General features: G+C 39.6%; 1 protein-coding gene across 3 annotated transcripts in view; it reads left to right on the forward strand.

Moving 5' to 3' along the window:
- Positions 1-9,361: 9,361 nt before the first annotated feature.
- LOC100562073 (phosphofurin acidic cluster sorting protein 2) overlaps positions 9,362-26,340 on the forward strand; it is a 254,605-nt gene continuing 237,626 nt past the window's right edge. The window contains exon 1 of one of the 3 annotated variants that reach the window (XM_062970944.1): positions 9,362-9,636. In XM_062970944.1, coding sequence (XP_062827014.1) covers positions 9,434-9,636 — 203 coding nt within the window. In that variant the 5' untranslated portion in view covers positions 9,362-9,433. The remainder of the gene's footprint in view (positions 9,637-26,340) is intronic. The other 2 variants (XM_008104924.2, XM_008104925.2) reach the window with 2 other exon arrangements.

Consider the following 26,340-nt stretch of genomic DNA (forward strand, 5'->3'; position numbering starts at 1 on the left):
CAAATGATGCATAGTTAAGAACGGTGGGTGAGACAACAGGAAATGAGAGAAATCTATGAGAGAAATCTATTCCTCGGAAGAGGAAATCACACTTGAAAGAGTTATTCTGAGGAAAAGGTGTTTTAGCTGAGGCTTCATCATCAGAAGCGACTTGCAGTTTCTAAAGTCACTCCTGACACACACAAAAACAAAAACAAATCCTTTTTTTCCACAACAAGCCAAATTTTTCATACTCCAATAATCACAAGGGCAAAAGGTGAGGTGAAATTTTCTGAACAGGGGCACAGACGGCAAAACAAACACCACAGAGGTGTTAACTTTTCCCTATGCTATCCAAAGCGTACACACACACATATCTGAACTACATACAATTCAATTTAAGAAGACACCTACAGAAGCTATCTTGTTCATAACTTGAGGATGGCCAGTAAACAGAAGGGGTGATAAAATGCAGTTTCACCTGACCCCTTTTACCACTTGAAAAGCATGTTGGAAATAGCAGTCTCCCAAGCCCCTCAGTATTTGATTTATTAATGTATATATTTGCTAACCTGTATTCTAAGTGTATGCTGATTTTCCAGTTTGATTTGTGGCAGAATGATAATCACGTGTAGTTCATGTTTGACCAGTCCACACACTGTCTTGTCAGAGAAAAGATATGCCATGCAGATCATCAGTAAAGAACAAGAAGTTTACTGTTCAAAATGCAGAGCAACATATATACAGTCATTTCAACAGTTGCATTAACTCACACAATGTTCTTTAAGAGAGATTCAAATGGTCATTAGATTATCCATGTAAAATGTCTTCCTTTCAGCAGCCCAGGAGCAAAACCTCCTCTCTTGTTAAGCTCCTGCACAGGAAGCTATTAGGCTTGTCTGGTCGATGGAAAAAATGTTTCAATTCTCGTTTCTAAAGTAGGGGGTGCCTGCTCTTCGATATAGAAATTATTTCTTAATGTTTCACCCAAAACTTTTGGATATTTCCGAAAATTTGTAATGTTTCTAAAATGTTTCTAAAATGGCGGATGCGCATGCGCCATCGCCAAAAAACAGGAAACCGGGGGGGACTTTTCTAGGGGTCTCCCGCCCTCATTTCTTGAGCTATTCTCATCAAATTTGGTACAGTGGGAGAACACATTCCACACTCTTTGCTCAACAAATTGCAGAATGTTTCCTGTCTCCTATGATTTTTGGCGAATTTTCATAACTTTTTATAATACACTATTTTTCAATATTTGAAGAAACCTGTTCCTGGTTTGAAAGTCTTATTTCCTGTTCAATTGGGTTCTTATCACTGTAAAAGTCCCTCTTCTACTTGTGTAGACTTTGGATTAGAAATGCAGCACACGGCAAGCAATGCCTTGACAGGATTGGCAACGTCCTTTGGAAACTATAAATTGCTGTGGACCCTCTATTGAATCAAATCAATGTCTGTGATTGCAGAAATAAAACTCAGCTCAAGGCTTGGGAATAGAAATGGAGCGTGAGGGAAGCAATGCCTTGGCGGGTGCCCCATGTCCTTTGGAAACTATTTCTTCCAATGTACCCTTTAGGTTTGAAAACAATGTGTGTCTTTGTGATTGCTGCAATAACACTCAGCCCGGGGGCTTGGGATTACAAACGGAGCGGGAGGGAAGCAATGCACTTGCAGGAACGCAGACGTCCTTTGAAAACTATTATTTTCAAGTCCCCCCCCCCTTTCAGGATTGCAGAGAAGGGCTGATGTGGTGATTGCTAAATTCCAAAAAAGAAAACAGAAAGGCAAAAGGTCTCCCACAGGAGTAGATGGAAAGCACCCCAAGCTCAGCACTAGCAGGGACGCAGACGTCCTTTGGAAAAAAAAAGTTCCCTAAAGCCAGCCACAGCAAGGACTCTGCCCCAAGCCCCCAGCCAATTTCCCCCCAAAAAAACACAATATCGAACCAGCAACAACAGAAACACTCTGCCCCCAGTTAGCCCTCTCTCCCCCAAACAAGCAAGCAGCAGCTTCCCAGCGCGCGCCAAACACCCTCTCTCCTCAGTATCCCAACCCAGAATGGCTTGGGTCGGCTGCGGTTGGAGATTTTTATAGAGATCCTCCACGTGGACATGGAGGACGCTAGCCCCCACCTTTGGCAGCCATCGTGGAAGACTCTGATTGGCCAGGGAGCGGCCATGTTAGGCTGCGCTAGGCTCCCATTCATGTTAGGTTGCAGAAACAAATAAATAAATAAAAATAATTTTTAAAAAATATTAAAAAAAATTTGGAAGGAAAAAAAGTAATGAAAATTTTAAGAAACAATTAGAGAATGGGCCAATGATGGTTCGAATTACATTGCCAGTTGCGCCCAGGGAAAACGTTTCAATACTCGTTTCAAAAAACGAGAACAATCCGAAATAATTACGAAACAAGAAACATAACGAATATTTGGACAACCCTAGAAGCTATCTGTATCTGTTTCCAAAAATCCCAGGCTCAGTTAGCTCCCTCAGTGTGGCCCAACCAATCAGCTTTGTGCTTTGCATATTCAGTTAACACACACATCAACTGATTTTTACACGCCCCAACATGACTTACCTCTTTGATGTGGGAGGGGTTACGGATATGTGATTGTACTGAGCACATTCAGACTCAGGACTCCATTTTGTATTCACTTTTGCATCAGACCTCAGTGGAGGTGGATGCATGTTGCCGTTTGGACTTCAGTATAGAAGTATGCTTATGGACTTCAGTGAGTATATACTTAAAGACTATGGACTATTGATTTAGAATGATACGCTGTGTACTCAACACAGAGAAACTACATCCTATCTGTAACTGAACTGTGAATTTGTACCTTAAGGTACAATGTGCCTGTATGGTAAATTAATACAAGACTTTTATGAGTAATCAAGATAATGTTATTTTTCAAAGAAAACTTCATTTTTTATCTCTGACTACATATTTTAAACTACAAGGTTTAAAAGGGAGTGTATATGTTTGGGGCAAATGCAACGACAATTTCAACTTTAAAGGAACAACCATCCTCTGCTAACCAAATATATTTTTGTAGTGGCATGTCTTTAACCTTGTCAGTTTAAAAACATGGTTCTTCACTTTAGCAGTTTAATTATGTTTTTATGTCTGTTTTAATTTTAATAATTTTATGTCTGTGTTTTATGCCCAAGGCACTGCACAGGTGCCATTTGTAAGCCACCTTGAGTCCCCCTTGGGGTAGAGAAAGGCAGTATATGAATATTGTAAATAAATAAATAAATAATAAACAGCTGAGTTACCTGTGTGCCATTTTATTAATGCTTGTGAATATTACTTGTTCAAAGAGCTGGCTTCTAACAAGGTCATGCTTTTCTTGACTAGTGGTTTTCAAAAGTTGGTCTCCACATATTCATGAAGATTCACATTTGCCAAAAGGATATGTGCCCACAGACTGGGTGCAGTTATTTCCCAATAAATAATTAATTTTTTGTGTATTCTGCCCTGATGTTAGCATCCTGTCCTGAATGCAGGTTATGCATCTGGGTGATCAAATCTTGCAACACATACATTTATTTGAAAACAGTCCATACTTTTGCACAATCATCAAAAGCTTTGCAATAATCCACAAAACTGAGGCTGGTTTTCTTCTGAAATCCTTTGGTGCATTCCATTAACCAATGAATGTTGGTAATATGATATCTAGTGCCTCCCTTTTCCTGAAGCAAGAAATAAAATACCGTACATATGCAGTGTTGTTAGGTCATCTATATTTCCTCAAGGGCTGAGAAGTCCTGAATTTTCTTTGATTAGGAAAACTGTAGATTTACTACTTGATCCTAAAAATTGTTTGATTTACAAGTACACAGACAAATTCAAAGCAAAAAGACAGTCCTACAAGAGACAAAAAATCAATTTTATGTAATGTTCGCAGGGAAAACAGTCACTGCACCTTAAGGTACAAATTCAACCATATTACAGCTCCAAAAAACAATCCCTCCAATAAATCTACACCCAAATCTTTCCACTTGTTCTTCCCAGAATTAAAAATGGAAAGAAACTTCTTTGCTGCTCAACTTGATAGTTGAGTGGACAAAGATGCCACCTTTACGATATGAAGACTATTCCATTCCATTTTCTTCAGAAACTGGGCAAGAATTCCCAACTATTAAGAAGCGAGAATGCAAAAATGGCTTGGACTTTGACTCTGGAGATAAGGGTTTGAACTGCTGCTTAGCCATGTAAGACCCCTTCTACACTGCCATACAATCCAGTTCAAAGCAAATAATCTGGATTTTTCATGGTAGTGTAGATGTGGCCCTAATTATCTCACATTTCCTATGGCCCTAATTATCTCACAAATTATTCCCATAAGCCACAGCAATGCGTGGCTGGGCAAAACTAGTATATATGCATGCTTTGGATAGCATAAGGAAGGGTCAACACCCCTAATATGTTTTTGTTTTTACTGTCTGTGCCCTGTTCAGAAGATTTCACCACTTGTAATTGTGTTGTGAGTTGTTTGTAAATCAGATGTTTGTAACTTGGAGACTCCCGAACTTGGAGACTCCCGGTACAGAGGAAGGAGCTGGCAAAATCATCTGAGTATTCTTTGCTTAAACACACCCTATGAAATTCATGGGGTAAGCATGAAACAACAGCGACTTGAAGGCACTCCAAGGCCCCTTCCACACAGCTGTATACAACCCACATTGAAGTGGATTATATGGCAGTGTGGGCTCAGATAATCCACTTCAAAGCAGATATTGTGGATTATCTGTCTTGATATTCTGGCTGCGTGAAAGGGCCCTAAAGCCCCTTTTACTCTGCCCCTATATCCCAGGATCAGATCCCAGATTATCTGATATAAACTGGATTATATGAATCTCCATTAACAGATAATCTGGGATAAGAAGATAATCTGGGATCAGATCCTGGGAAATGGGGGCAGTGCGGAAGAGGCCATAGACACACACATGCCTATTACAACATGAATGGAGCTCTCCCCACATGGTGCATTTTGAGCCATACGTTATTAAGAATTCATCATAATCCACGCATGAATAAAACATGAGAAAGATAATGCAAAAATGAAAAGGAAGTTGACGGTGGAAATTACAAAAATAAACTCCTGTCCAGCATGATATAATGAGAATAAAATATAAATGGTATTGATTTTCCTAAGATGTGGACAGCTAATTCAAGTCTTTGTCAGTATTCCTTTACAGCTCTGTCCAGAAATTTCAATAAATCTGAACTATTCTGTGGACATATCTTAAGCCAATACTTGAATCAAGGACTTCTGTGTTCCTTGTGATTTTGCTGCTAAGCAGCTGTCTGATTACTGGCTTCTATGCTAAATTTTTTAAAAAGAAGGAAAAGCTATAAAATAGAGAAGTATTTTGTCGTCTGTTTTATGAGCCCTGAAGAGAGCTAACAAGAGGTCAGGAGCTTTGCTTAGATGAGCTGCTGGGCATCGCGAAACAAGGAGTCTATCAGCTTTTAGGAAAGCTTCAGGAGTGAACTCCATAAAGCCTATAAAGGTAACAAAACAAGTCAGACCAAAGCAGAGAGATTATTTTGAAAAAGCGGATTTACCAGCTGGACAAATGCATTATCAGATTCCCCTACTCATTAAAAAAAAATCTCAACATAAAATATAGTATATGTTGCTTGTTAATTAAAACATGAATTTAATAAATAGAGTTGTCATGAGTTAATAATGCTTAATAATATTGGGACAAATTCATTGAGATTCCTACCTTTTATTTTCAGAACAAATTTACAGACCATTCCAAATTGATCCATAGAAACCTAAATGTTTGGGGTATAACTCCTTGGGTTTTGCTCTATGTCCATTCAATCCCCGTATCTAGGAGGGGATTTATATTGATATATTGGATTGGATTTGCCCTAGGTTTTTAAAAACCAGGACATAGTTTGTTGGGTCTTACAGCAAATCAAGCCAAAAATTACTAAACGGAGAATATCCTCCACTGAACGTATCATGAGACAACCTTAGAAAATATTATAATGCTCAGTGTAACAGATTAGCCTACCTTACAAAGTGGAAGGCGGAAGCAGAAAAGGGATGCTACATTGCAGATGGATAGGTTCAATCAAGAAAACCATAGCCCCGATTTTGCAAGATTTTTTACAGACTGTTAATAATAGAGGGTCTTCAGGTGCATCTACACTGCAGAATTAACACAATTTGACGCCACTCGAACAGCTCTGGCTCAATGCGATGGGATCCTAGAATCATAGAATAGTAGAGTTGGAAGAGACCTCATGGGCTATCCAGTCCAACCCCCTGCCATGTAGCAGGAAATCACATTCAAAGCACCCCTGACAGATGGCCAGGGAGCTATAGTTTGACAAAGTCTAATTTTTCCCTGCCAAAGAGGGCTGGTGCCTCACCAAACTATACCCCCCAAGATTCCATAACATTGAACTAGGGCAGTTAAAGAAGTACCAAGCTGCATCCATTCTATAGTGTAGATGCACCTTTAGAGGTCTTTCGTTCATAAGACCCTTGTTATAAAATATAGAACATTTGAATACCCTTTCTTCAGTGCATAACCACTGCACAGCTATTGCCTTTACAACTACCCAGTTATTTTTTTCCATGTTTTATTAATCTCTGCAGCAGAGACATCTCTGCAAGGAGGGGTGGCTGTCAATCTATTCTAGATGTTTGTCTTGAACTTTAAGTGAGCTATTCAAAGTGTTGATCCTATTTTGATTGTGAAGTTTAGCACCTTGGAAGCCGTTTTAAATATTAATCTCCAGAATGGTTGAATAGAGCTACCCAGACGTGGATCCTAGGCCCCTGCCACACAGTTGAATAAAATCCCACATTTTCTGCTTTAAATTGGAATATATGGCAGTGTGAACTCGGATAACCCAGTTCAAAGCAAATATTGTGGGATTTTCTGCCTTGATATTCTGGATTATATGGCTCTGTGGAAGGGTCGCTAGAGTCTCTTTCAGAGCAGAGGTGGGAAATGCATGGCTCTCCAGATGTTCTTGAACTGCTACTCTCAGCATGCCTTATCTCTAGCTAGGGCTGCTGGGAGTTGCAGGTCAACGTGTGGTGGACTGTGCTGCTTTATCATTATCTTCATGTTTATTTATACCCTGATTTTCTTTCCACAAAGGAGACTCAAACCAGCTCTTGCTAAGACTGTTGAATACATCAAATACAGAATTCAGCACTGAGCTTAGTTGCATCTACACTGCAGAATGAATGCAGTTTGATATCACTTTAACTGCCATGATTCAATGCTATGGAACCCCAGAAGTTGTGTTTTTCTAAGGTTTTCAACCTATTCTGTCCTTTATATAAAACGACAAAACCTAGGTTTGCTTTTTGTTTTTTTAAATATATATTTTCACGTTGTAGGTGCAGAATCCATGAATACAGAAGACTGTCTATCAGACATGTGTAGTCAAAGGCTTTCATGAACAGAATCACTGGTTTGTTGTGAGATTTTTGGGCTGTATGGCCATGTTCCAGAAGCATTATCTCCTGACGTTTCACCCACATCTATGGCAGGCATCCTCAGCGGTTGTAAGCTATATTGGAAACTATTTGTGGAAGGTCCTACCCTGGATCTTCCACAGATATATAAACCTCCCTTGCTTAGTTTCCAATATACCTCACAAGCTCTGAGGATGCCTGCCATAGATGTGGGCGAAACGTCAGGAGAGAATGCTTCTGGAACATGGCCATACAGCCCAGAAAACCCACAACAACCCAGTGATTCTGTTCATGAAAGCCTTTGACAACACATGTCTGATAGATGATTTCAATTCTGGTGGGAAGCTGCTCATCAAGAAGATGAAGTATTATAGCGATGAAGAAGAAAATAAGATTGGGGCAATAACACATCCCTGTTGGACACCTGATTCCACTTTGGGAGCCATTGCTATCCGAAGCTGTTGCCATCATGTCATCGTGGAGGAGTTGCAGGATGTTCACAAATTTAACTACAATTTTTAATATTTGAGAATGACAAAATATAATAAAATCATGACAACAAAGTTCATAATAATAATGCAGTAGAGTCTCACTTATCCAAGCTAAACGGGCCGGCAGAACCTTGGATAAGTGAATATCTTGGATATTAAGGAGGGATTAAGGAAAAGCCTATTAAACATCAAATTAGGTTATGATTTTATAAATTAAGCACCAAAACATCATGTTAGACAACAAATTTGACAGGAAAAGTAGTTCAATACGCAGTAATGTTTTGTTGTAATTACTGTATTTACGAATTTAGCACCAAAATATCATGATATATTGAAAACATTGACTACAAAAATGCATTGGATAATCCAGAACCTTGGATAAGTGAGACTCTACTGTAATACATTTGTTTTATTTCTTTTTTGGATTTATACCGTACTTTTCTCCAAGAATAATAATAATAATTACATTTATTTTATTCTTTCATTGGATGCACATTCTAACTTTCTCCAAGAATGCAATAATAATACAGTAGTGTCTCACTTATCCAACATAAACGGGCCGGCAGAACGTTGGATAAGCAAATATGTTGGATAATAAGGAGGGATTAAGGAAAAGCCTATTACACATCAAATTAGGTTATGATTTTACAAATTAAGCACCAAAACATCATGTTATACAACAAATTTGACAGAAAAAGTAGTTCAATACATAGTAATGTTATGTAGTAATTACTGTATTTATGAATTTAGCACCCAAATATCACGATGTATTGAAAACATTGACTACAAAAATGTGTTGGATAATCCAGAACGTTGGATAAGCGAATGTTGGATAAGTCAGACTCTACATTACATTTGTTTTATTTCTTTTTTGGATTTATACCATACTCTTCTCCAAGAATAATAATAATAATAATAATAATAATTACATTTTATTTATTTTATTCTTTCATTGGATTCGCATCCCAACTTTCTCCAAGAATGCAATAATAATGCATTGATTTCTCCCAAAATAGAATAATACATTTTATTAATTTTATTTCTTTACTGGATTTATGTTCCACCTTTCTCCCAGATTGGAATAACCATACTAAAAATAATAACTCCTTCTATTTATTTATTTCTTTATTGGAGTTACATTCCACCTTACCCTATAATGCAGTAGGAATAACAACAAGAGTAGTAATAATACCTGCGTTTTATTGGGGGAGCCTCCCGCCAATCATTCTCTTTCCCCGCCCCTTTTCAATTCTCTCCTCCCCAGTGGAACCGGCCGTCTTTTTAAAACCCCGGCCCCACCGCGCTCCGATTGGCTCCGGGTTCCGGAGCCAGCCACGCCCCTTTCCTCCTGGTTGGCGGGGAGTGTTCGGCGAGCCACGCCCCCCGGGAGCCTGATTGGCGGCGGCGAGCTTGGCGCGCCCTTTTCCCGCCCTTTTCGCGCTGCTGAGGCGGAGGCCGGGCTGGGCCGAGCGAGGGTCCCGGCTGCCCAGCCAGCTTCGGAGCCATGGCCATGGCGGCGGCAGGAGGGGCGTCTGCGGGCGGGGCGGCCTCGCTGCTGGGCTCGGGGCCCTCGGGGCCGGCGGGCGCGGGGATGGCGGCTCCCCCGGCGGCAGCGGCGGCGGCGGGTCCCTGCGGGGCGGTCCCGGTGCCCATGAACCTCTTCGCCACCTGGGAGATCGACCGCTCCGCGCCCAGCTGCGTGCCCAGGTGAGGCGCCCTTTCCTCCTGTTGTGTACGTTCCCTTTAAGAGTGCGTGCATACATTAAGGTACAGGCATTGAGGCAGGCATGGGCAAACATAGGCACCCCATAAATGTATGTACATCCTATATAGTAGTCTGTACCCCTCATGTGTGTGTACCCCTGTAATGTGTATACATCCTATAGTTTTCTCTACAACCTATATGTAAGCACTCCTTAAAATGTGTGCATACAATAAGGTACATACATTGAAGATACACATTGTGTGCACAGACTACTATGCCAAGGGTATCTACACACCATATATGGTACCTCTTAAATATGTGTGGACACTGTATGTGTAAATGCCCAAAGTCGTAATCTGTACACCCTATTTATGTGATCCGTAAATGTGTGTACACTCCATACATGTGTACCCCTTAAATGTATGTGCATCCTACAAGGTAGCGTGTACACTCTATTCATGTGTACCCCTGGATTGTGTATACATCCTATAGTTTTCTGTACAACCTATATGTGAGCGCTCCTTAAATGTGTGCATACAATAAGGTACACATGTTTAAGATACACGTTGCGTCCACAGACTACTATGCCAAGGGTATCTACACACCATATATGGAAACCCCTTAAATATGTGTGGACACTGTATGTGTGAATGCCCAAAGTCATAGTCTATACACCCTATTTATGTGATCTGTAAATGTGTGTACATCCTACAAGGTAGCGTGTACACTATATATGTGTACCCCTTAAATGTATGTACATCCTACAAGGTAGTGTGTATACTCTACACATGTGTACCCCTGAAATGTGTATACATCTTATAGTATTCTGTAAAACCTATATGTGTGTGCCCCTTAAATATGTGCATACAATAAAGTACATACATTTAAGATATACATTGTGTGCACAGACTACTATGCCAAGGGTATCTCTACACACCACATATGGGTACCCCATAAATGTGTGCACATTGTATGTGTAAACACCCAGAGTCATAGTCTATACACCCTAATTATGTGACTTTTAAATGTGCACATATCCCATATAGTAGTGTGTACCTCTCAAATGTGTGTACCCCTGGATTATGTATACATCCTATAGTATTCTGGACACCCTATATGTGTGTATCCCTCATATGTGCGTACCCTTGAAATGTGTATACATCTCATATAGTAGTGTGTACCCCTGGATTGTGTATACATTCTATAGTATTCTTTATGCTCTATATGTGTGTATCCTTCATGTTTGTACACCAGGAATATGTATACATCCTATAGTATTCTGTACACCCTATATGTGTGTACTCTTGAAATGTGTGTATACATTAAAAGTGTGTGCATCCTGTAGATATGTACATTGCAGTATATACATTGTGTGCACAGACTACTATGCCAAGGGTATCTACACACTATATGTGTGTACCTCTTAAATGTGTGCGCACACTATATGTGTTGACATCCTAATTAGTAATCTATACACCCTGTTTATGTGTATACAGTTATCCATAGTTTTGTGTGCATTTATAAATGTGGGTACACTATACATGTGTACTCCTTAAATGTGTGTAATCCCATATGATAGTGTGTACACTCTATACATGTGTACCCCTTCATTGTGTGTACATCCCATATTAGTCGTGTGTGCGTTCTATAGGTGTGTGTACCCATTTAAAAGTACTGTACCTGCATACATTGAGGTACATACATTGAAAGTATGCATCGTGTGCACAGACTACACCTTCTGTTGTGGTATGTACACACTATATATGTGTACCCCTTAAATGTGCGTTCACACTGTATGTGTAAACAACCAAAGTTGTAGTCTATACACCCTATTTATGTGATCCTTAAATGTGTGTACACTCTATACATATGTACCCCTTAAATGTGTGTACATCCTATATAGTAGTGTGTTGTCGAAGGCTTTCATGGCCGGGATCACAGGGTTGTTGTATGTTTTCCGGGCTGTATGGCCATGTTCTAGAAGTATTCTAGAACATGGTCATACAGCCCGGAAAACATACAACAACCCTATATAGTAGTGTGTACCCCTTATATGTGTGTGCCCCTGAAATGTATATATATAGTCTACATAGCAGACATAGGCAAACTTCTGTCCCTCAGGTGTTTTGGACTTCAACTCCCACAATTCTTAAAAGCCGGTAGGCTGTTAGGAATTGTGGGAGTTGAAGTCCAAAACACCTGGGGGCAATGTTCGTCCACACCTGCTGTCTAGTATTCTGTACACCCTATATGTGTGTACCCTTAAATGTGTGCACACACTACTATGTAAGGTGTAAATACATTTAAGGTATAAACATTTAAAATGTGCATACAGAGCTATTTACACTTTTATAGCAGTGTGTGCACTCCAAATATGTGTGCCCCCTTAATGCACATACTTTGAAGCACCCCATATATGTATACTCCCTAAATGTATTAACGTTTACAGTACACACATTTAAGTTGTATATTCATATATGTGTACACTTTATATAGCAGTATGTACTCTATGCATGTATCCCCTATATGTGTGTAAACCCCATGCGGGTGTACCTGTTAAATTTGTGTACACCTTATATAGGAGTACGCACTCCCATGTGTATGTATTCGCTATATAGTATTGTTTATATTCCTTACACCCCACGTATGTATAACCCCTCAATGTATGATGACTACTTGAATATTAGTAATTATATTTCTGAGGAAGAATACTTGATTTAATAATGATTTAATCAGAATTACTAATTCCATTTTGAATTCCAGTTTCATGTCCAATGTCCAAATGGATGTTGTAAACTTCAGTTATAAGTTTAATTTGTAATTTTGTCACACTTCTCTCCTGTTGGAATCTTTCATCCTGTTTCAAGTGTATACATTATAAGTGGGTGTATACATTCTAAGGGGACACTCTATGCAAGTGCATAATGTGATGTAAATTGATACAGTCGGGACATGGGGTGCATCCACACTGTAGGACTAATGCAGTTTTACACCACTTTTAACTGCCATGGCTCAGTGCTATGAAATTATGGGAGCTGCAGTTTGGTGAGGAGCCAGTGCTCTTTGGCAGAGAAGGCTCACTGATGCATTATTTTCTGTTTCCTATGTTTTAATCTTATCTTTAAAATGTTATTTAATTTTTCTTAAAATCAGTGTTACAGTTGGATGCAATCCATTAGGAGGTCAAGATTAATTATTTAAACATGGTTCGCCAATTATTTATGTCAGACTCTATTATCTATATCAAACCCATTATTTAAACATGGTTTCTTCTTACTTAACTTTGGAGCAGTGTGCTGTTACTGGTTACTCCTTGTCCCAGGAAATGTGCGCTGTTAATGAATGAGCATCAGTCTCAATGATGTGGAAGTTGCTGCTATTGCATAACGTTAAATTGTTCACACTTTCCCTCATTTGTTCCATTTTCCCTGTGTACTCTTTGTTCCCACTCCTTTGTGCCTCATTGATCGATTTCCACCAGGCTCTGATGCTGATGAAGCTACTACACACTTTCCCCCATTCTACAACTTCTGGAGGGGAATTCTTACAAATTTTGCTTGGGTTTTCAATGCGTAGGAGGTATAAAGTATGACCAGTGTATGTAGTTATGCAGGGGTTTTTTTTGGGGGGGGGGGATACATCCACACTGTAGAATTAATGTAATTTGACATCACTTTTAACTGCCATAGCTCATTGCTGTGGAAACCTCAGATTTGTAATTACTGTGGCATTGAGCCATGGCACTTAAAGTGATGTCAAACTGCATCCATTCTATGGTGTAGATGTCCCGTAGGTTCGTTTGTACATTGAATTTGCTGCAGAATGAAATAAGTCTTTGAATGTTGAAATTAAAAATGTTTTGGTCTATGGGCAAAAGGAAACCCATCTTTTTCTTCAGAGTTATAACTGTTTTAACCGCTCCACAGTTTACTTAATTACTTAGGTCAGTGGTTCTCAACCTGTGAGTCCCCAGGAGTTTTGGCCTACAACTCCCAGAGATCCCAGCCAGTTTACCAGCTGCTAGGATTTCTGGGAGTTGTAGGCCAAAACATCTGGGGACCCACAGGTTGAGAACCACTGACTTAGGTGATCCCTCGTTGTCCAAATATGATGGTCCTCCAAGTGTAGTGTATTGGCAGTGGATATGTAGGTGGCTGTGGAGCCCTATTCTTGACCATGTTCTTCCACTGTGAGGGCATCGATTACCAGGTGGAAGGCAGTCCTGGTCAGGGTTGGCTTCACACACCTTCCTCTTGACACAGTTCTTCCTTTCTTCCTCCATTCGTGCCTCTTCAAATTCCACAGCACTTCTGGTCACAGTTGGCCTCCAGTTAGAGTGCTCAGGGACCAGGGCTTCCCAATTCTCGGTGTCTATGCCACAGTTTTTAAGGTTAGCTTTAAGCCCATCTTTAAACCTCTTTTCTTCTCAATTTTCCGTTCTTTGGGAGACAATGATCAGGCATTCGGACAACGTGACCAGTCCAGCAGAGTTGATGGCATAGGAGCATCACTTCAATTCTGATGGTCTTTGCTTCTTCCAGCACGCTGACATTTGTCCGCCTGTCTTCCCAAGAGATTTGTAGGATTTTTTGGGGGCAACGCTGATGGAATCGTTCCAGGAGTTGAGTGTGACGTCTGTAGACAGCCCACGTTTCGCAGGCGTAGAGCAAGGTTCCGAGGACAATAGCTTTATAAAAAAGCACCATGGTATCCCTACGGATGTCCCAGTTCTCAAGTACTTTCTGCTTCATTTGGAAAAATGCTGCACTCGCAGAGCTCAGGCGGTGTTGTATTTCAGTGTCAATGTTGACTTTTGTGAAGATTTGGCTACCAAGGTAGCGGAAATGGTCAACATTTTCTAACATTACACCATTAAGCTGTATTTCTGGCATTGGAGAGGCATTGGCTAGTGATAGCTGGTAAAGCACTTTGGTTTTCTCAATGTTCAATGAGAGGCCAAGCTTCTCGTATGCTTCTACAAAGGTGTTTAGAGTGGCTTGTAGGTTTTCTTCTGAATGCACAGCAGCAACTGTGTGAAATAAGCATAGATGCCTGTGTGCGATTTATTTGCCTTCTGGCATCAAGTTATACCTTAGTTAACAAAGTATAGTCGATCCTTCACATTAGCTGGTCTCACTTTTGTGGATTTGCTGATTTCACTAATATGTTTTCTATAGGAATCTTTAGCTCCTCCAGCATAACTCTGTATTTGGTTTTCCCTGGATATTACTTCTTTAACTGAAGATTTGTTGCAGGAATCAGAAATGACAGGGAAAAAATTGGTATTAGTTTCTTATTCCACAAAAGAAAATAATAGTTTCACTTTTTTATTACACATGTAAAACATTTGATCTTTCTCCTGAAATATATCAAATTCTACCAAAATATATCTAGGGATGACTTTGCTTTTCACCAGCCTTCATGGTTCTTGTGGTTATCATTTTGACGTCCAAACTTATAGACTGCTGTTTTGGTTAACATGCTGGAATTGGTTAGTGAGCCAGATGCATCTGTTTTTCTCTCCATTTTTCTGTACAAATATGCTCCTTAATGACTTCTAAAGCAGCTGCTCTTGAACTTGCCTGTTGGATGTACCCATAGATATAATAGGATTGACTAGAGTAGAATCCTGCTTTTCCCCTACTCAAACTTGGTTTGATTATATTATTTCCTTTGGACGTGTCATTGCAACCCAACGTGGAAAGTCTGGGTTTCTCCTAATGCCTATGTTTCTAAAATACAGAAAGAGGACAAGGAGGAAAATGCTATGGGTGTAAAAAGGAGCTTAACTGTCATTCGTTTCGTTAGTTGAAATATGCTTGTAAATTATAGTTAGTCCCTATTAAAATTGATAAGAGCCTGAATACCCTAAAGGCACCAGATCCCAGCTGATACTAGAAGCTAAACAGTCAGTATGGGAGATCACCAGTGTATACCAGACTATATTTCAGAGGAAGGAACTGGCAAACCACCTCTGAGTATTTCATGCCTAAGAAAACCCTATGAAAGATTGATGGGGTTGCCTTAAATTGATAGACAAATGCATATATGCACACACATATTGGAGTGCATCCATTAGATCAGTGGAGCCTACAAAAATGTTGATATAGAAAGTTTCTACCAATTTGGTGGATCTGCTTTAGATGGGGCTAATCATTAGATTTAGGCTCATCTGTCCTGCCGGCTCACACTCAATAGGTTGTTGTACAAGTTGACCCTGCCATAACCGCCTACTAAATGCACTGCAATAGGGCTATAGGCTGTATCTACAAGACATTGCACAACAAAGCGTTTCTGGCAGCAGATGAGAGATTTGCATGCATGCCTTAACTCTCAGAAAAGCACACTTTAGCATTCAGCTTGAATGTCTATCTCAGTCTGCCATCGTGAGTGGTGTGATAAAGGCCACTGGAAGTGTTTTTTGGCAATTACAAGCTTTCCATCCCAAAATATCCTTTCCTAATATGGGACTATCATAGAGTGAATCTACACAGCTGAATGAATGCAGTTTGGCACCACTTCGATTCCTTGTCTCAGTGTTATGGAATCCTGGGATATATAGTTTGGCAGAGAAGGCCAACGGCCTTGTAAAACGACAACTCCTATGATTCTGTAGCATTTAGCCACGGCAGTTAAAGTGCTGTCAAACTGCATTAATTCAACTTTTGTAGATTCACCCATGGTGAAGTGCACCTCGCATTGTCTCCATTTAGCATGGCAATTGGGCATGCTGGCTGGGGATTATGGGATTTGTTGGTGATAAAAGTGGAGGGTACTGCGTTGGAAGATGCTGGCGTAAAGGCACAAATGAATTGCGTGAAGTAGTTCACTGAGTTTATTTGTAGGGAGAAATGGCAAGGGAGGAGGGGAGGAGGATTAGCCTCTCAAACTGGTAAACAAGTGTTCATGCAAATGGAGAAAAGGGTGGGTTACCAAAGCAGCCTCTGAAAAGGTTTGTGTCTCTATGGGCTCCCTTTCACATTCCATGGCAACTGATGGCAACTGTCTCCAAGCGGAGAAATCATGACTTGGAATCTTGCTTCTATTAGCAATTTGTATTGTTTCTCTGGCTCAACCATTTTGCTTTTCAGTCTGTTTGCTCTGCAACGTTGCTGTTGTTTCAAGTATTTGTGTTTTTTTAATTACAGAAGAGACTTAAGGCCACAAAGAACACTTTTTTTCTATGAAAAAAGCAAGAATGCATGTAAGCCTGGCTCTTAGCTACTCTGCTCATGCTGCTACAGCTTCTTAAAACTTTTTTTCCCCTGGGAAAGATGTGAAGTTTTCCATGTAAACAAGCTTTGCTCAAGTGTTGACACTGGACTGAAGATTTATGGGAAGTGTTTGCTTAGCACATTTAATACTTGAATTTGGAAATTACTGTCTAACCTTGATATTTACACTTCATACTTATTTGTTTATAGTACTCGTTCTGAAATATATGTAATAAAATGCCACTTCTCTTAGATTTGAGGATCGGTAGTTGCTTCACCAGTTGCTATATTAAAAAAATATTTCTCCATCATAAACCTTATTTCTCCATTTCAGAATGCCTCCAGAAATCATAGAATCATAGAGTTGGAAGGGACCATAAGGGCCATCCAGCCTGACCCCAGCCCTGCAGGAATACACAATCAAATCACCCCTGACAGACGGCCATTCAACCTCTGCTTAAACCTCCAGAGAAGGAGACTCCACCAAGCTCTGAGGATGCTTATTCCACTGCTGATCAGCTCTTACAGTCAGGGAGTTTTTCCTAATGTTTAGATGGAGTCTTTTTCCTGCAATTTGAATACATTGCTTTATGTCCTAGTCTCCATAGCAGCAGAAAAGAAGCTTGCTCCTTCCTCAATATTTGGCATTCTTTCAAATATTTAAACATGGCTTTTATATCCCATCTCAGCTTTCTTTTCTCCAAGTTAAACAGACCCAGCTCCGTCAGCTGTTCCTGATAGGGCTTGGTCTCCAAACCTTTGATAGTTTTGGTTGTCCTTCTTTGCACACATTCTAGCTTGTCAATATCTTTCTTGAATTGTGGTGCCCAGACCTGGATACAATATTCCAGGTGAGATGTACAACTTCCCTTGATCTCAACACTGTACCCTTATAGATGCAGTATAGTGTCGAGATTAAGCGAAATCATAGTTGCTCTTTATTCTGCTTTGGTTAGACCTCACCTGGAATACTGTGTCCAGTTCTGTGGAGATTTTGCCTTTAAACAAGCTCCTCTTCCCAACTATAGATCTCTAATCATGTCCAGTTTTGTATTTTTTTTTGGCTTCTCTTAATGGTGGGTGTGGCTCATAGAGGGTCTTGTAGGCACAACATTGTTCCCTGGAATCTCCATAGTTACTTAATACTTACTCCTTTAAGCCAAGGAGGAGAACAACAAATTTTCGTGTTACTGTTGAGAATAGCTGTGCTCAGCAATAATATTTATACAGTAGTTCCTACTTTACATGTTCAAGTTGTCCGGGACAGTGAAATCTCTGTTTTGACAACAGTGGTGTGTATGTGTGGAGCTGTAGGACAGGTTTGATAATGGGAACTAAGTCCTTGTGCCTGCTGTCTTTTTGGAACATTTTCTTGGGTCATGGTGAGTGTAGGAACTGGCCCTCTCCAGAAAAGATTGAGGGTATTGTTTACTGTCAGCTTGGTGCCTGTGTATCTGTCTTCCTCAAATGTCCTTTATGTTGTCATTGTTGACTGCCAGCATGGGGGGGAGAGTAGCTCTTAATCGCATGTGGGAACAGTTTCCTTTTTATGTTAGTTGGCTAAGGAGTCTTTGGCACTTGCTTCACTGGGCATTCCTGGCCAATCTTTTGCAGTCAAATCTCTCCTTTTTTGGTTTTTGTTTTAGCAGATGCCACCCCAGTGTTTGGAATTAGCACAAACTGTGATACTTGAAATCTGATATGTTGAAATGCTTTATGTTGCTTAGGAACAGAAGAGATAGAAGACCAAGAAAGAGTAGGAAGCATCACTTTTCCAAGAAGGCACAATCTCTGCAGTTCCCAATGTAGGAACAAAAGGTGTCTGCTGGTCACTGCCGGTCTTATATTGCCTGGTGAGACACATCAAGGAAGCATCACAGATGGGTTTACACGCTTTTACATAGGCCAGCTATGTTAATTTTGTAACCTTTCTTCAAGTCTTGCTTTCTCTTCCCCATGTAGAAATCTTATGTTTGGATCTTTGTTTGAAAGTTGTTCAGCGGAACTCAAAAGAGGAAGGATCTATATTAGGAATGAAGTTGGGGTGGAAGTAAATGCTCATGTACTTTTCCTATCTGCCCTGAGATTCCCTTGAGAAGAACGTGGGCAAGAAGTAGACCTGTGCTCTAATGTGACATAGACACTGACAAGTGCCCATCATTTCTGTGGGGATAGTATCTGCTGGGTTCCTTTCCTTCTAAAGTCATCCACAGATGTTCCACCCTGTCCCTTTCTTGCTATGTGCCTTCTGTGTTGTCGAAGGCTTTCATGGCCGGGATCACAGGCATTCTCTCCTGACATTTCACCCACATCTATGGCAGTCATCCTCACAACCTCTGAGGATGCCTGCCATAGATGTGGGTGAAACATCAGGAGAGAATGCTTCTGGAACGTGGCCATACAGCCCAGAAAACACACAACAACCTTTTGTGCCTTCTAATCAGTTCTTAATTCTGGCAGTCCTTTCATATGGTTTTATTGACAGTATGTATTCAGAAGCGGCTTGCCATTACCCTCTTTTCAGGCTAAGTGTGATTTACCCAATATATTATTCAGTAAGTTTCCATGCCTGAACAGGGATTATGAACCTTGGTCTTGTAGAGTCCTGTTCCAACTCCCTCAAACCACTACACCACATCTAGACTAGAGATGGTCAAATTAATCTTGGAGTGGATGACTATTTGTGCAAATCCAGCAGTCTAAAACCTCATGCTGTTACTGTGGTTTGCTGTAGAAAATGATAATGTTCTAACCCTTCCTGTCCTTGACTTTCCCATCTCCTCCAGTTCAGGGTATGGTTAGGTTCCAACCTTTGCTTTTGTCAGTAGATGCTTCAGTTGAGGACTGTTGCTGCAGCACTTTCTTTCTCTTAGCAACAGGAAAGAGTGGTGTTTATGTTGCTCTGAGCCTAAATAGCAGCTACTTTAAAGAACCAAAATATAGCATTTGCTTTTTATGTCTTGCTAAGGCAGAAGCTGTTTTGGCTGGGGAACTTTGGGAGCTGTAATCCAGATCCCCTCCCCAAGCTAGTAGGAGGTAGACAAGAGGCTATCGGGTTTTATTTTTCACCAATGAAATTCCCATCATTTGTGAAGACATTCATGTCCACTTGAGAATAAAAGCTCTCTTGGATTCAAATTATCATTCTAGATCCCTGGTTCACATTTAGTTGTGGTTCCCATGTTAATCATATTATAGATATCCATGGTAAACTATACTGAATATAACTTCCTTCCCTACTTTTGAGTGGGTTTGAGAGAGCAGAAATCTCAGTGGTGTAACAGCAGACTTTGTAATGAGGTTTGAAACTTTATATTGAGAAGTTTAGGCTTGTCTGAAGATCTCCAATTGGGCTGGAAAGAGGCACATAGGGAAACAAGTTGTCCAGTAACACCTGGCCGCTCTAAATGAATTCAAGTCTCCAGGGCCAGATCAACTACACCCAAGAGTATTGAAGGAATTAGCAGAAGTTATTTCGGAACCACTAGCAATCATTTTAGAGTTCTTGGAGAACGGGAGAAGTCCTAGCAGATTGGAAGAGGGCGAAGGTGGTCCCTATCTTCAAGAAGGGAAAAAAGGACGACTCAAACAATTACCGTTCCGTCAGCCTCACATCGATACCAGGCAAGATTCTGGAAAAGATCATTAAGGAAGTGGTCTGCAAACACTTAGAAACAAATGTGGTCATTGCTAATAGTCAACACGGATTTACCAAAAATAAATCATGCCAGACTAATCTGATCTTTTTTTTCGATAGAGTTACAAGCTGGGTAGATGAGGGGAATGCCGTGGATGTAGCCTATCTGGATTTCAAGTAAGGCCTTCGACAAGGTCCCCCATGACCTTCCAGCAAACAAGCTAGTCAAATGTGAGTTAGGCAAAACTACGGTTAGGTGGATCTGTAATTGATTAAACGAACGAACCCAAAGGGTGCTCGCCAATGAGTCATCTTCATCCTGAAAAGAAGTGACAAGTGGAGTGCCGCAGGGTTCCGTCCTGGGCCCGGTTCTGTACAACATCTTTATTAACAACTTAGACGAAGGGTTAGAAAGCACGATATTCAAGTTTGCAGATGACACCAAACTGGGAAGGATAGCCAACACTCCAGAAGACAGGAGCAGAATTCAAAACGATCTTGACAGATTAGAGAGATGGGCCGAAACCAACAAAATGAAGTTCAACAGGGACAAATGCAAGATACTTCACTTCGGCAGAAAAAAATGAAATGCAAAGATACAGAATGAGGGATGCCTGGCTCGACAGCAGTACGTGTGAAAAAGAGTCCTCGTGGACAACAAGTTAAATATGAACCTACAATGTGATGTGACGGTGAAAAAAACCAATGGGATTTTGGCCTGCATAAATAGGAGTATAGCGTCTAGATCCAGGGAAGTCATGCTCCCCCTCTATTCTGCCTTGGTCAGACCACACCTGGAATACTGTGTCCAATTTTGGGCACCGCAGTTGAAGGGAGATGTTGACAAGCTGGAAAGTGTCCAGAGGAGGGCGACTAAAATGATCAAGGGTCTGGAGAACAAGCCCTATGAGGAGTGGCTTAAAGAGCTGGGAATGTTTAGCCTGCAGAAGAGAAGGCTGAGAGGAGACATGATAGCCATGTATAAATATGTGAGGGGAAATCATAGGGAGGAGGGAGCAAGATTGTTTGCTGCTGCCCTGCAGACTAGGACGTGGAACAGTGGCTTCAAACTATAGGAAAGTCATATATAATGAATTAAGGGCAAAAAAAGAAGAATTGAACAAAATGGAGATGGACCAGGTAGAAAGAAACTTGATATACCTAAGGAGAGAATTCTTTGAATTTAGCAATAAAAATTCAAAAATGTTGGCGAGGGCAGTACAAAGGAAAAAAATGGAAAACACGATAAATGAGATAAAAGATAAATCAGGAAAGATATGCAGACAAATGAAAGAAAAGTTAAAAATATTTGAGGAATTCTATTCGAAGTTATACCAAGCAGGAGAACACTCAATTGACAAAATAAATGAATATGTGGAAGGTAATTGGAATATAAAATTAAGGGAGGAGGATAGGAAATTGCTAGAAGCCCCAATAAAAGAGGAAGAAATAGAGAAAGTAATAATGAAACTGAAAAATGGGAAAGCCCCGGGGTGGGATGGATTTGGACCAGAGTATTATAAAATATTTGGGAAAAAGCTAATCCCAAAATTGGCAGAATTATATAACGCAATATTAAATGGAGAAAAAATTCCGGAATCTTGGAAACAGGCATTAGTAGTACTCATCCCTAAAATCAATAGAGATGAAACAGACCCAGGGTCTTACAGACCAATTTCATTAATAAATCAGGACGCCAAAATATTGTCAGCAATTATAGCAAATAGAATGAATAATTGGATATATAAATATATTAATAATGACCAATGTGGCTTCATAAAAGGGAGACAAATGTCAAGTTTAGTAGGGAAATTAATAAATAAAATTCAGATAATAAAAAATCAGCAGATAAAAGCAGGAATTGTAGCCTTAGACATATTTAAAGCATTCAGTTGCGTGGAGTGGCCAACGTTAAAATGTATTTTGAATAAATTTGGATTGGGAAGTAGAACAATGGGATTAGTGAACCAACTATATTCAGACAGTTACATTCAGGTATTAATAAATGTTGGGATAACTGATAGAATAAAAGTAACAAGAGGGACTAGGCAGGGATGCCCTATGTCACCAATATTATTTGCAATTACAATAGAAATATTGGCAAATGTAATTAGAAATGATAATAAATTAATAGGGATAGGAAAAGACTCAGATAAAATTAGTTTGTTTGCCGATGACACAATTTTGACTTTAAAAGGAATAGCAGATAAAATGGAAATAATAGGGGAGCATATAAGGAAGTTTGGAGAAATAACAGGGCTGAGAATAAATTGGAAAAAATCAGAAATGATACTATTTAACTACACAAAACAAGAAGAGGAAGAATTTAAAGATCGGAGGGATATAAAAATAATTTTAAAAGAAAACATAAAATATCTAGGAATAGTAGTAACTAAGGACCTAAGTGAAATGGAAAGGAAAAACTTAGAGGCATTGAGGAAAGAGACAGAAAAAAAATTAAATGAATATAACAACATACACTTGTCCTGGTTTGGTAGAATTGCCTTATTCAAAATGAAAATACTACCTAAAGTAAATTTCTTATTTAGAATGATACCCCTTAAAATATCAGAAATTGAATTGAACAAATGGCAACAATTAACAAACAAATTTTGTAATAATGGGGAAAAAACAGAATAAACAAATGCCATTGGTACAAACCACAAAAGGAAGGAGGACTAGGATTACCCGAAATTAAAAGTTATTATGAAGCAAACCAATTGAGACATGTGATAGAAGGGATGCTAAACAAAGTAGAAATAAACTGGATGGAAATAATTACTAAAGATATAGAAATGAGATTAGAAAATATATATTTTTAAGGAATATTCAAAAAAGGAAATCAACCAAATGGGAAATGTATCATTAAAAAACATATTAACAATATGGAATAAATATAAAAGCCGCCTCATTAAAGAGAACTCTAAAATAATGCCAGTGATAATGGAGAAGAAATTTCCTAAAAACTTAAAAAATGTGATGGATAAGGAATTGAAAAGGAAGAAATTAGACAAAATTGGAAGTTGGAGGGAACAAATAAAGGAGGAAAACAACATAAAGGGAATCCTAGGTGATTTAAATATATCATGGCTTCATTGGGTCCAATTAGATCAATGGCTCCAAAATTGGCAAAGAAAGAGCTGGGAAGAAAGAGAACCAACAAAATTTGAAAATATAGTATTAAAAGAACAGACTAAAGAGGGAAATGAATATCCGAAAGGGATAACCAGTATGATATATAAAATATTAATAGAGATTAAAGGTGGGAGGAAAGGGATATTAACAAGGGAAATATGGGAGGAAGAACTGGGAATAAAAGTAGGAGAAAGAAATTGGGAAAAATTATGGAAAGCAAGGCACCTCAAAAATTTATCAATTAGAATAAAAGAAAACTACTACAAGATAGTATGGAAGTGGTATTTGACCCCAATAAAGATACATAATATGGATAAGAGTTGTTCAGAAAAATGTTGGAGGGGTTGTCAAGAAAGGGGGACATATATTCATATGTGGTGGGAATGTAAGTATGTACAGAGTTTTTGGGGAAAGGTCATAGTAGAAATAGAGAGTATCATGAAGAAAAAAATTAATATAAACCCAGCGACTATACTATTATCTATTTATAATACAGAGGAATGGAAAGAAAATGAAAAGAATTTGGTAACAATGTTGCTAACGGCTGCAAGGTTATTAATAGCAAGAAATTGGAAAGGGGAGGTGGAAATTAAAATAGAAGATTGGTATAAGGAAATTTGGAAATTAGCAATAAATGATAAGTTAACATGCAATTTAAATGTCAAAAAAGGCCTAAGGAAGAAAAATGATTTTGAAAGCATATGGAAGAAATTTATTGAAGAGACATTAAGGAGAGAAGATGGGAATCAACCCCCACCAGAAGAGATGAGATTCTGGTTGGACTATAAAGAAATGGACTCCGGTGATGGGGAGCACAACGGGTAGAACACTGGGGGAAGGAAAAGACTTAATTATATGAATTGTAAAGATTTTTCTTTTCTTTGTAACAAATTAATAGTAATGTAATAAAAATATTCAAAAAAATAAAAAATAATAAAAATAAAAAACTACAGGAAAGGAAAATCCACCTGAACATTAGGAAGAACTTCCTCACTGTGAGAGCTGTTCAGCAGTGGAACGCTCTGCCCCGGACTGTGGTGGAGGCTCCTTTTTTGGAGGCTTTTAAGCAGAGGCTGGATGGCCATCTGTCGGGGGTGCTTTGAATGAGATTTTCCTGCTTCTTGCAGGGGGTTGGACTGGATGGCCCATGAGGTCTCTTCCAACTCTACAATTCTGATTCTATGATTCTACATGGAGGCAGTTTGTGACCAAAATATGCATATATGATATGTGGTATGAATGGAAGAATGAGTGAGTTAGTACAATTTGAAGACACCAGTCTGCAAACCATTAACTATCTGCTCAGGAATTGTAATTAAAACCTGCTAATGAGACCTGAAATAGTTGACCTGCCCGGCAAACTCTGATAAGAACTGTGACTGATAAGAGAAATGTTAACATTTGTTAACATCTGTCAACATTTGCTAACTTGATGAACTCTTGGGGCATAGCTGCTTGTGTTTGCTAACACCAATCAAGAGGAATCAACATCTGGTCCAGGAAACTGAGGATATTCCATGATAGAAGACGTCTATGATTCATTTACAACTTTGGGACAACATCATCAGCAAAATATTGCTATATAAGTGACCTTATGACAGTCCAGAAGGTGTGACAGACAGCGACGCTGTTCACCCGCCATGCTCAGTGGAGATGGTGTACTTGGGAGTGGCAGATCTGCTATGGGAAAACAGGATTCTGTTCACTTTTTGGGGCCTCTTTTTCTCATGGGAAGAGAAAAGAGTGCGTTTTGAAGTCATGGTCTTTTTGAAGTTTTGGCGTTTTGTAACTATGTCTTGGCAGGCAGCAGTGGAAGCTGGGTCTGGCCTAAGCAGGTGCTTCTCCAAGGAGGGAGAAAGAATATGGTAATATTTGTGTGCATGAAGATGGATGCATGTTGTGTGTGAATGAAGAATGAAAATGTAACCCCCCCCCCTTGTTTGTTTCTTAGCCAATGTAACTGTAGGTTGTTTGTGAATCCAATGTAGTTGCATAGAATCTGTATGCTTGTATGTCTAAATGTTGTTCTTCGTTGTTCTGTAAAAAGTTCTGCTATACCTCTCAGACTGAAACTGCAATAAAAAGAACCTATGCTTTAAAGTTATTGAAAAGTTATTCATAACAAGTTGAGCACTGTTTGTACAGCCATAGGAAGTTGGGATGAGACCACAGCTCAGGGGAAGATCACATGCTTTGATAGTAGATGGTCATAAATTCAGTCCCCAGCATCCCCCGATGGGGTTGGGGAAGACCCATTAATGTAGACCAGTGGTTCCCAACCTTTGGACCTCCAGGTGTTTTGGACTTCAATTCCCAGAAATCCAAGCCAGCTTACCAGCAGTTAGGAACTCTGAGGTTGGGAACCACTGATGTAGACAGTAGCGAGCTAGATGGAAAATAAAAGTGATTTAGAGATGGGTTTAATACTAACCTGAAAAAATGTAATATAAACACCAAGAACTGGGAAGCATTAGCACTCAAGTTTTGTAACTGAAGGTCATCTTTTACCAACTGTGCTATGTATTTTGAAGAGCCATGAATGCAGGGTGAAAGGATAAAAGGTGCTAAGAGGAAAGCGTGTCAAGTAAATCCTCGCCTTCCATCTGGAAATTATAACCTCTATGTGATAGACCAGGGGTCCCCAAACTTTTTAAGCAGAGGGCTGGTCCACAATCCTTCAGACTGTTGAGGGGCCGAATTGTCATTTTTAAAAAATACAA

The sequence above is a fragment of the Anolis carolinensis genome, chromosome 1 (genome assembly GCF_035594765.1).
Source record: "Anolis carolinensis isolate JA03-04 chromosome 1, rAnoCar3.1.pri, whole genome shotgun sequence".
In the NCBI taxonomy this organism is placed as follows: Eukaryota; Metazoa; Chordata; class Lepidosauria; order Squamata; family Dactyloidae; genus Anolis; species Anolis carolinensis.